The 12287-nt window shown below is 43.9% G+C and overlaps 1 protein-coding gene across 18 annotated transcripts in view; it reads right to left on the minus strand.

Moving 5' to 3' along the window:
- Positions 1-211: 211 nt before the first annotated feature.
- Positions 212-12287, minus strand: part of CSPP1 (centrosome and spindle pole associated protein 1) — a 75655-nt gene continuing 63579 nt past the window's right edge. For 16 of the 18 annotated variants that reach the window (XM_028736774.2, XM_028736770.2, XM_028736781.2 and 13 more), the window contains 6 exons: positions 9826-9960; positions 8488-8543; positions 6652-6703; positions 4600-4706; positions 3821-3971; positions 212-461 (listed from right to left, as the gene is read on the minus strand). In XM_028736774.2, the coding sequence (XP_028592607.2) occupies positions 265-461; positions 3821-3971; positions 4600-4706; positions 6652-6703; positions 8488-8543; positions 9826-9960 (698 nt within the window). In that variant the 3' untranslated portion in view covers positions 212-264. Of the gene's footprint in view, positions 462-1657; positions 1731-3820; positions 3972-4599; positions 4707-6651; positions 6704-8487; positions 8544-9825; positions 9961-11232; positions 12060-12287 lie in introns of those variants that run through there. The other 2 variants (XR_003707575.2, XM_028736786.2) reach the window with 2 other exon arrangements.

Below are 12287 nucleotides of genomic sequence, written 5' to 3' on the forward strand. Positions count from 1 at the left end.
CTGAATAGATGCATGTTTGGCTCTAGCTTGCCAGTTTCAAGACGACCTAGTATGCAAGTTCCCCTTCCAAGATTAAATCATATCAGTAACATACTGACCATTTAACTTCAGAAGATAGAAGATTGCAGCAGGTTGTCAACATCTTGTTCACAAGATTTGTTACAGCTGTGCTTCTGCACACAGCATGTAAATTAAAGAATTGAAAGTGCAGTAGTGGAGAAACATTCTTTTGAAAGGCACAACTGGCTTCACTACAGATTTTATTCAGCCATGGGCTGTGGACAGCCCCTGCCAATTGAACGGTAAGTTCATCTCAGAAGAAAGCTTAGCTTGACTTGACTGCTCAGCCATAAATCTTCTAAGGGTTTCTGATGTCCCAGGTCTCAGCCACGGTTCAGTTGCCACTGTGTCCACAGAGCTGGGTCTTCTGTCATCGGCGTTTCCCAGTGGAACATCATCAGCTTGAGGAAAATAAATCAACTTTAGCTACTGGTACAGAAAAAGCACACTTTTACAATGATAACATCATTCTCTGACCTAGCAAGTTTCCAGACTTTACAAGATTCTTCTTCAGTACTGGGTGTTCAGAACAAAAATGCAGTAAGGTGGGTTTAAAAAATAAATACAGCCACCCTGGTTTCAAATATTCTCCACTTCCAGTGCCTAGTACAATGAGATGCATGTTCAAGAGATGCATGTTTGGTAACAGTTATCAAAAGAATTCCCCAAAGCTAATTGGATTGAGGAATAGGAATTATGCATTCTCAGGGGACTAGCGTTCCACAAGCAGAAATAGATTTCTGGCTGCACACCAGCTGTGTTGTGTGGGCAGAAGCTAGTTGTAAATGACACTGAAAGATGGTACAGAGTGATGAATGATTTGGAGGGGGAGCAACGTTCAGGAAACAGGCTTCCATGAAGCTGATCTGTGAAAAAGCGAACCCCTTTTTACTCTCCCACCAATAAACTTTAAAAATGTTCTGTAGCACAGATGCCTCTGGACCTACTTGTCACCAATTTCACTCATAACCTAGGGACATCTCTCTCCTGTCTGCAAGTTTCAGACCAATTGCTCACAGCACACTAAACAAGATGATGATAATTCCTTTTTTATACACCCCAAACTGTAACATGCTTGCAGGAAAACCACTTCAGTAAGAGATTTTCAAATTTGGAAGGGTTTATTCCCTCACTAGGGGTGACCAAGGCTGCAAATGTCATTTAATTATCCACCAAAATAAAGTTAGAGGTGTTTCCTTTTTCTAAAAAAACAAAACACCAAGGTGTTCAAGCCCCCCATCTATTAGATATACTTGCTAGTAATTCGGCAGGCTTACCCCATTTGGGGGAGGAGGCTGTTATGTCTGAAAATTTAATCCATTTCTGTCCAAGGGGGGGGGATAGCCTTTCCCCCAAAAATAGTGAATGACAGGAAACAAAGATGTTTTCAACAAATCTGCTTCTGGCAAAAAACAAGAGTTGAATCTGACAGACTACGGAGCACCTTAATGTAGACTTGGCTGCTTCCAGAAGTGACAGATACAGATCCAAATCAAATCTTGTGGCCGATGCACACCCATACCAGAAAGCATATTCAAATATCTTATCTATCTAACTAACTACTGAAGCAAGACACCAGCTATGGCTAGTTACTCACCCTGACCACCACTTCCTTTCTATAAAGAAAATGTCAAAAATGAGTCCCGATTTTGTTGATGCAACATGCTAACCTATCAAGAAAGAATACACGATACAAGGGGGAAAGATTTTTAAACACTTTTGTTAGTTTCTACGATGTTTAGGAATGACGGCTACAGTATTTCTTAATTGATTATTCTTAATAACGATGAAGGGGTGAAAGAAATGAATCCCTGTCAAATTTGCACGTGACACAAAACTGGAAAGTAAAGTTAGCATCTCAGAAGATAATAAAATTCAAAATGACATTGATAAAACAAACATTCAAAATGACATTGATAAAATAGAAAAAGTGAGTTGAAACTAGCTAAAAAACTCCACAGTGACAAATGAAAGGTTGTGAATTTTGACAACAATGAAAAGAACAACTGCACAAGTTTTGATAGAGGATGCCTAGCTTGGCAGCAGTACATTTGGTTTTACACTGCTGCTGTTTTTATTCTGTTAGAACTTTCATGCTTATGTCTTACTTTTTTATCTTACGGTTTAATTTTTCAACGTAAACCACTCAGAAAACTTCTGTTGTTGGGGAGTATGCATGTTGAAAAATGCATCAATAAATGTGAGAAAAATCTCAGGATTGTAGTCAATCACAAGCTGAACATGAGTCAGCAGTGTGATGCAGTTTTCTATGTGCTAGACCTCATCTGGAGTACTGTGTCCAGATCCAGGTACCACACTTTAAGGGGGATTTTGACAAACTAAAACAGGTTTGGAAGAGAGCAGTAAAGAAGTTCTATGAGTAAGAGTTGAAGGAACTGGGTATGTTAGCCCTGAGAAGACCAAAGGGAAGCTCTTCAAATACTGGAAGGGTTGCCACATGGAAGAGAGGGCAAATGCTTGTTCTCTGCTGCCCTTGAGGGAAGGACTAGAACTAATGAGGTTAAATTAGAGGAGGGGACATGTGCAGTTGGAGATTAGGAGAAACGTCTTAACAGTAAGAGCAGTTTGACAATGGAACCAATCAGGGGGTGGGGTGGGAGTGGCTCTCCTTCACTAGGTGCTTTCAAGTAGAAGATGGACAGCCATCCATGCCGAATGCTCTCTGACTGCCAGCATCTAGCAGAGGGCTAGACTAGCTAGCTCACAGGGGATCCTCCACCATCACAATTCTCATTTTGTGGAATCCGACCTACGGCACACAAGCCACAATGTAGTGGGAGGACCTGGGTGCATAGCCTGTCACCACTTCAAAGTAAAGCTGATGAAGGCCACACTGAGTTTGTACCTAAGGGAGCCTCACTGGGGCTCTTGGCACCTCCTGGCCTCCCCTTTTGTTTGCTCCTGCTCTCTTCAATACCTGTGCTGCTGAGCGCAGAAAAGAGAGAACGTGGAGTCCCATCATTGCTCAACCCCAGTTCTTGCATCAGTTTAAAAGCTCTGCAGCAGAAGTGGGGAAGAACAAACAGAAGTTGAGTAAGGGCCTTTAAAAACTTTCCCCAGACACCCCAATTTTAGGATAATTTTTTAACTGGTGACGGTAAGATCAGTTAAAAGTTTAAGGACCAGAGAGAGAATGTGGAAGGAGCTTCCAGTGGTCCAAATTGGTTTTATCCCCCACTCTCCATGCTTCTCTTTCAGATTTCTTCTGGTGTTCTGCCTGTATAAAAGCGAAGTGAAATGCCAGTTTGGGCCCTTTACTGCTCTTCCCTAAACTTTCTTCTTGTCAACAGCATTGTTTCAAAGGCACAAAGCCTGAAACCTGGTCACATATTTCTCTGAAGGTGAGACTAGTTCTACGTAAGGCACTTCAACTGCTTCCAAAAACTTGGGTATGGCAATGTAGCAGGGCTTCTTTTTGCTGCGCAGGAAAACCTCAGCAATAGGATGCCAGCAATTAATACTTGGAGCCCTTCAAAGCAGTAGTGCTATTACTGTGGCAATTTTTGCTCTTCTATTTACTGGGTGGTATTCAACTCTTACTCAGAACAGACTCATTGAAATTAATGAACATGACTTAAGGGCCAACTTTAACATGTCTACTCTGAAGAAAGCTTCATTAAATGCCACCCTGCGAATTTGATTCCCCCCTATGCAGAACAGAATGTTCTGTGAATGTGTGTTGAATGCCTGGCTGCTATGTCAGTATCCTGGCTACTGCAATTCAACAAAATGACCATACCTATATGAATGGCCTTCTTTTGCAGCTCATTCAGCCTTCGCAATCGCTCTTCATTTCTGGCTTTCAGCTGATCTATATTAAGACTAGAGTTTGAGTGCAGAGAGTCGTTGTCAGTCTGCAGTGGTGGAGTCGGCCCAAGGGCGCCAGCATCCTAAAGATGTAAAGAACCATGAGATGCTGCATATGATATGTATTGGCTGAGGAAAATTTAGAAGGCTTTCTACATAAAATATACACACAACTTCACCCACATAATGCCACTCTTCTTCCCTCTCTTGGCTTGGCACTAAGGCTGAGCAGACACTTCCCTAATATGGCTCTGTCTTCTCCTCTTCTGGGGTAAATTCCTCCTTATTTCCTCCCCCTTCCTGCTTTCTAGCCTCCTTTGTCTCTTCTCCCTCATATCCATCTCTAGTTTCCTACTTTCTCAGTCCTACCTCTTCTCTCTCCTTGTTTCTTCCCACACGCACTACCTGGTATGGGCCTTTGACATGCTCACAACCTCCATTTTATTCTCCTATCAAGTGCATCCTCCAGCCCCAGCATCTAACCTGCCCATTTCCATCCTATCCCACTCAGCTTCTGGTCAAGCTGATGGAAGAGCTGATTGGAGACCAGTGCACCTGACAGACCCATTGTTTCTACATAAAGGCTCTGAGAATGCAAAGCATTCATTGTGCTTGTGTCCCACTGGAAAGCCCGCAAAGGGGACAAGTTAGTCCCAACAACTGAGCACCACTGATTTCAATAAATGCAACTAGTTGGATGAATTCTACTACCATTTTCTTTTCTCGCCTCCTTTCCCTTGCAGATACTGGCGGTGGTGGAGGTGAATTCACATTGAAGTCATGGTCTTCTAAAATAGGAAAGGCCTCACCATCTGTACCTAGGAAAAGGAGAATTAAAAATATTAGCACTTGGATTTTTAAGCAAAGTTCATGAAAAAAAACTTAATGCACTCAACATGCTAAAGACAGGTTCATATCTTAAAGCACAGCTACAAAAGACTCATCTACACATGTCTAAATGAAATATACAGGGAAGGTTTATCTCTGAAGTGGAACTCATGCCCTGTTTGTGCATTTCCAAGAAGTATCTAGCTGCCCATTACTGGCAACAGTGAAGCTGCCTTAGATTTCCAAACAGACTAAGTATGTGAGCATGTGTGCAACTATTCTAGAATAGCTAAATAAACCCTGTAAATAAAACATGTATACCGTTATGCTCAGATTAATTTTGTTCCATATATCCTACATAATACAGAAGCGGCAATAAAACCTCAGAGTTCCTTTTTTTTTAACGTTTTCTTTTTTTGCAAAGCAGCTACATTTTGGGAAGATAGCAAGTTTTGTCAACAGGACTGAATTAGCGCCCAAAACAAATCCTACCTATGTCTATTTTCATAGGTACACATCCTTTGTGTTATTAAATCAGTGTTTCCCAACCAAGGGCCATATGGTGTAAATGGGGAGCAACAGCAGGAGGCTAGGGGGCCACAGAGGGAAGTGAGAAGTGAAGAGAGAAATATCCTGATTGACTGGCTATCCGCTTAGCCAATTACAAGCGGGTAAAGGGGTGGCCCACCAGGGCCTAATGCTCCTTTTTGCCACGTGCGTTTTGGTGGAGCAATCCTGGTTTGTTTCCGGAGGGTGAGGGCGATTGCTGAGTCTCCCATTTTGACCAGCAGAGCCTGTGATCCACAGTCCCCAGGTCACGTAAGTTCGGTGGTGGGATGGCAATTGGCAGGGCTGGGAAAGCCAGCGATGCTTGTTGCTACTGCCAGTGCAGGGTGCAATCCACCCCAGCGCCTGGCGGATCAGGGTCTTCGGACGTTGCCAAGGGACATAAGGCCCGTTGGCAGTGGCAGCCTGGTTCTACAAGGCGCAGGGTGGAATCCACCCCAGCGCCTAGCCGAGTGGGGTAGTCTGGTGTTGCTGACTTGCATCCAGTAAATAACTAAGTGTCTCCTCAGAAGAAAGCCACAATGAATTCAGTGGGTCTTGGCTTACTCCCAGGTAAGGGTATGTGGGGCTATAGGAAGGAAACAAAGTCAGAAGGAGGCTGTGGTTGGGAAAAGGTTAGGAGACATTGATTTAAATTATCTGGAGAGTCTCATCTTGCATTAAAAGATGTGCTTTGAACCAGCATGGCACAGACGACTAAAAGAAGGAGAAGGGAAAAATGGTTCAAATCTACACTTGGCCAGCAGAAAGCTGAACATGGAAAAATACACATGGAGACCCTCAATAAATCATTTATGGGGAGATTCTGTTCAGGCATCCTGGACCACATCCTACTCTCCAATATTATCCTCTCTCTCAGCAGACTAACTTCCAAATGGACTTGGAATTGTAGTCAACATAGGGCTAAGTAACTGCTTGTGCTTTCGGAACTCATTTCACTCCCCTCTCCTCCTCTCATGTGGCCCCTAAACCTGTTCTGGAATTCCTCTAACCCTCTGGAAAAGGACCAGTTTGCCCGCTGTGCAAGCAAAGTTGTGCTATTGTTCAGTTGAATACAGCCACCCCTTTTTCAACTATAGAAAGCAGGTCATTGCACACCTGAAGCCCAGGTAACTTAAATATACAAGTATGAGCAGGTCTCTCTATCACCTTCTCTACCTTTTAACCACCTTCAGCTTTTCAGAAATTTAGGAAGATGAACGCCCTTCGAACCACGTATACTAGTTTGGGATCGGATGAGCACTTACTACTGATGCCAATCCTGAACTGTACTTTTTCTGCAACCAAAGAATGAGCAACTCTTGGCAGCAGTCTGATCAAGCACAAGAATTGTACAAGAAACAAGTGCCTCTGAAAAGATATACTCACCAATAAAAGCACTATCAGACTCTAAAAGTGAGTTTGACACATCGTCTCTGACCTACCAAAGAAAAGCAACAGGAAACTTGCTTCAGGTTTTTAAAAAAACTGTAAAAACACATCTAGCTAAATGAACAAGAGTGGTGAATGTCGCCAGACTGGAAGTTATTAAATCTCTTTGTAACACAAGAAGATTCTCCAACTTTTCCAAAATTAGAACAGTGCAGTGTAAATGCTCAAGGTAGCAACAGCCTTTCAGAATGAATGACTACATTTCAAGAGTGGGCTGGGCACTTGAATAACGTTGGCGTTCATGTACTGAATACCTACTCTTGTTTCCTAATATAGACAACTGCTACACAAACATCATATTAATGTATTTATGTAAACTTAAAAAACACACCTTTCCCTTTTATGAATATGTGATTGTATTCATAAAAGGTAAGCTGATTCTGGAAGTACCAGTAACTTGCAGCTGACTTGAAGGTTTGGTTCTGGGGGTCTATGCATAGATGCAAAAATACATAAAGTAAGCCAGGAACCCCCAGAACCAGTCCCCCTGCAAGGTGGTGCTTACTCAGCTTTGAAAAGGCCTCACAATGGCTCTGGCAATGTCGCAGAGCCTGCCCGCTGCCTCCCCAAAGTCAGGTAAGCCTCCAATCACAGCTTTGTGCGGAGGGGGGAGGAATAAAGGGAAAGTAGGTTTCCTCGCCTCTCCATTTATTTATTTATCCCCCCCCCCCCACATCTGCACAAAGCTGAAACCACGTAAGTAAAATAAGGATAAGATGCGAGCTACTTGTATACGCATGTCTTGATTGTCACTGGAAATGCCCACTCACTCAGCGTAAGGAATGCTGAATAGTATGGCAGGGAAGATTCACGCTTGTATGCTGCCTACTTTCTGACTTTTGCTGCACATGCCTCTCTCCATCATCCATTTCCGACACTATCAAGCTCACACCTTGCCAAAATCCCAGCCCCCAGTTTTGGTTTGCTCCAGGCTGAAATGATGACTCATGTACTGAATAGCAACTCTTGTTTCCCAGTGCAAATGAATGCTAAACAAATGCCATACTAAGGCATTTATTACACTTTCTCCCCATTTATTACCTGCCTTTCTTATCGTACAGTCAACATGTCTCAGAAACATGTTACAGTGCATAGTTACACTGTGGAATTCGCTGCCGTGATAACCATGAACTTGGATGGTTTTAGAAGGGAGTTAGACAAATTCACGGTGAATAAGGCTGTCAGTGGCAGTATGCCTCTGAACACCAGTCGCTGGGGAACACAAGGGGAGAGAATATTGTTGCACTCTTGCTCCTTGCTGGTTTCCCATAGGCATCTGGTGGTCCACGGTGAGAGCAAGGTGCTGGACCAGATAGGCCAGCTGGCCTCATCCAACAGGCTGGACAACAATAAAATTTCGGCTTTCCATATCACATGGAAGTGACTAACAATAGGCAGCTAATGGAGGTGTTTCATCACTGGCGAATATGTTCTCAAAGGCTTTTATGAGCAAATTTCAACTTAGCCACTGCAGTTTTCATGAAGTGAAGTTTCCAGGTACTTCTGTAAGTGGCACCTGCATACAATACAATACTCAATCCTGGATGTTATTAGCACTTGTAGAACTGCTGGAGATGAGGTGAGGAAGAGTTATTTGGGAGCAGCTAGCGCAGAAAAAGATGGGGCTATGTACTTTACAAATGAGCATCGCTTTGAGGTGGGATTTGAAAAAAGGAAGGGACCTGTTCCAGACACAGGAATTAGTCTATGTATATTTGGCACTGTTTGCTACTTTGGAATAAAAACAAAGAAACCAGTTCCATTTCTGCTTACCATTCCTCTGTCTCTCGGTTTAAAGCCAGGCACAGGTTCATCAAAATCTAGGGTGGCTATTAAAGCAAAGGAAAGCAAGGATGAAAACAAGATTAAGAACAAAGAGCGTTAATGGTACAAAAGCATAATGCAGCACTTAAAATTCAAGGACTACAATAGCTGTTATCTTTATTAAAGCCATACATTTACTATCACACCAACAATAACAATAGCTGTTTTGCAGAAAAATGGCTACGGTAATAACCATAATTACAAAAATCAGATAAAAGGGGGGGAGGCAGAAAATTGCAGAAGGAACAAACACTGGATTCTTCACTGTATTAAATATGTATTTACCAACTTACAACAAATAGATTCAAGGGTACACACACACACACACACACACACACACACACACACTCAACAGTACTGCAATAAAACTAACTTTATTTTTCATTCCTGAGGCCCCAGCTCACATAAAAACATTGCCAGGTACAGTGGTACCTCAGGTTAAGTACTTAATTCATTCCGGAGGTCCGTTCTTAATCTGAAACTGTTCTTAACCTGAAGCACCACTTTAGCTAATGGGGCCTCCCGCTGCTGCCACGCTGCCGGAGCACGATTTCTGTTCTTATCCTGAAGCAAAGTTATTAACCTGAAGCACTATTTCTGGGTTAGCGGAGTGTGTAACGTGAAGTTTATGTAACCTGAAGTGTATGTAACCCGATGTACCACTGTATTAGTATAGACCAATGAGTTAGGTAGTAATGATACACATACAAAACTTAGGTCAATACAACAGGACCGGCCTAGATTTAGTTGACCTCCTGAACTACATGGTTTAACTTCTTTAAGTTGATTGCTTGAGGACTTATACTTTGTAGTAGCGGTACCTGTGCATTATGGCGTTCAGGCTTGCTCAAGACATTTTGCAGTCTGAAGCAAGATGGTGCTCCCTCCGTTCCACGTACAGGTGTAGTGAAATCTTACTGGCAACAGGGCAGCATAACAGAGGGCAGTAGACTCACTTAGATGACCCAGGGCAGAGAGTGTGGCACACACAGCTGTGTCCTCCAACACCTCACTGCTCTCTGCATCTGCCTGAGGAAGCCTAATGAGTGGGTGAGTTCTCTGGGTCAAACTAGGCAAGTCATTTATGGGTGTGTGTCCCCCTTGTAAAAAACAGCCATAGTAGGGACCTGATTCGGCTTGGGATTACCTTTGTATTTTATGCAGAAAACACACTCAATCTAGCACCAAATGCAGAGTGAGTCTCCTACTAAAGGTCACCACATCCATTTTAGGAAGACAGTCCATAAAAAGACACCCTCAGTTTTGATCAAATCCGCCCTAGCTTACCTTCTGCATTTTTCCTCAGTTTTTTAAGTTTCTTGTTCTGCTCTCTTAGCAATGCTTGCTGCTGAATGTCCAGGGCGTCATTAGTCGTGGGAGGATCAGGATACATATATCGTGTTTCTACCCGTGTGTCTGACTCTGTTACATAAAAAAAGAACACAGTTCGCATACCATGAATGGGCCTTCCAGAGTGGTATTGGGAGAGATCTACTTAGAACAGCAATGGGGAGTCTTGTGGCCATCATCCCTGGCCACTGGTCACCCTGGCTGGGGCTGCTGAGTGTGGGGAGCCCAGGTTCTCCAATCCAGACTTGAATCCCTAATTATGTTCTCTCCTCTCTGGTGGAACCCATGTTCTTTTCTCAGGGAACACCCACTTTGCCAGATGTGAAAAAGCTATATGAATCTAAGGGTGGGCCGACAACCAGAAAGGAAGTTGATGTTTAATCCAGGAGGAAGGATGTTCTGACAAAAACATCCCTTGAAGGCACCTTCTGAGGAAGCATGAGGTCCAACTTATAATGTCTTGTGAATGTGGAGGCTGAAAACAATGCAGCCACACTGCTGACTTCTGTGGACAAGGCTGCTTTTGCTCCGTGAAACAACCAGGTTACTCATAGTGAGATGGTAATAGGCTAGAGCAGTGATTTTCAACCAGTGTGCCATGGCACCCTGGTGCCCTTGAATGATGGTCAGAGGTGTTGCGGGCAACACTGGTCTCTCTTTCCTTCCCTCCATCTTATCTGATGCCCTCTTGCATCTCTGCCTCCCAAAGGTTTGCCTAGCTGTTCGTTGCAGCAGCCCTGACTACAAGCTCCGCAGACAAACAGTGCCTCTGGGGCTGGTCAAGGGGATGTTTCCTAGGCCCCTATGGGGCGGCGTGAGGAGGTACCTCTTTTGGGGCTGGGGGGGCAGCTCAGAGAGCAATAGTGACAGCCCAAGGAGAGGGGAGAGGAGACTGAGGGAACACTTCACAAGGGAGGGTGTTTGAAAAAGGGTGAGAGGCTGCCAAGGGAGTCATGGACTCAAAAAGGTTGAAAACCTCTGGGCTAGAGCTACACAGGTTTTGATCCGCCAGGCTACAGTGCAACTAGAAGCCTTGTTCCCTTAGGGATGTTGGAGGCTACTGAAATGTCTATGTCTCCATCCTTTGGATGTAGATTTCTTTGGTGCCCTTCCAATGCCTCTCTTATAGGCAAAGGTACTTGTTGACTGAAAGGGTGCTGGGGTGGTCCTGCATACTTCTGTTCTGGAATGGAATACTGGCAGGTTTGGAGTCTTTATGCACTCTCTTATGAAGGTGAGAAGCAAAGGGGGAGAATATCTAGAGCGCTGCTGCATTTAGAACTGCATTAGATTTTAGTTCCTTGGGAATATTAAATAAATAATAGTAGTTGTTGTTGTTATATTTATTTATTTATTTACACACACATATATATACATACCCTGCCCATGTGGCTGGGTTTCCCAGCCACTCTGGGCAGGTTCCAGCAAAATATTAAAATACAATAATTCATCAAATATTAAAAGCTTCCCTAAACAGGGCTGCCTTCAGATGTCTTCTAAAAATCAGATAAAGGTAAAGGGACCCCTGACCATTAGGTCCAGTCGTGGACGACTCTGGGGTTGCGGCGCTTATCTCGCTTTATTGGCCAAGGGAGCCGGCATACAGCTTCCGGGTCATGTGGCCAGCATGACTAAGCCACTTCTGGCGAACCAGAGCAGCGCACATAAACGCCGTTTACCTTCCCGCCAAAGTGGTACCTATTTATCTACTTGCACTTCATGCTTTTGAACTGCTAGGTTGGCAGGAGCAGGGACCGAGCAACGGGAGCTCACCCCGTCGTGGGGATTCAAACCGCCGACCTTCTGATCGGCAAGCCCTAAGCTCTGTGGTTTAACCAACAGCACCACCCATGTCCCTAAAAGTCAGATAGTTGTTTATAATAATAATAATAACAATAATTTATTATTTATACCCCGCCCATCTGGCTGGGTTTCCCCAGCCACTCTGGGTGGCTTCCAACAAAATATTAAAATACAATAGTCTATTAAACATTAGAAGTTTATGGGAGGGCATTCCACAGGGTGGGCACCAGTATTGAGAAGGCCCTCTGCCTGGTTCCCTGCAACTTCGGTTCTCGCAGTGAGGGAACCGCCCGAAGGCCCTTGGCGCTGGACCTCAGTGTCCAGGCAGAATGATGAGGGTGGTCTCCCTTAAGGCTTTGCATGATCTCCTTTGTAAAAAGGAGGGGTAGGAAGAGAAAAAGAGATTGGATAAGTCAATTTTCTGTGTTGCCAAAAGGAGAAAAATGAATTATTACTATCAGAATCATTTCCCCTCTTTTTCTGCTTCATATACGCTATTGTCTGGTGCCGTCTGGTGGCCAATTTGGATATTGCTTGCAGTTTCAGAAACAGCTGTGTGTGCCTTTTTTCTGTCCAGAGGTAGAAAGGACTTCCAA

This window comes from Podarcis muralis, chromosome 8 (assembly GCF_964188315.1).
Source record: "Podarcis muralis chromosome 8, rPodMur119.hap1.1, whole genome shotgun sequence".
Lineage (NCBI taxonomy): Eukaryota > Metazoa > Chordata > Lepidosauria > Squamata > Lacertidae > Podarcis > Podarcis muralis.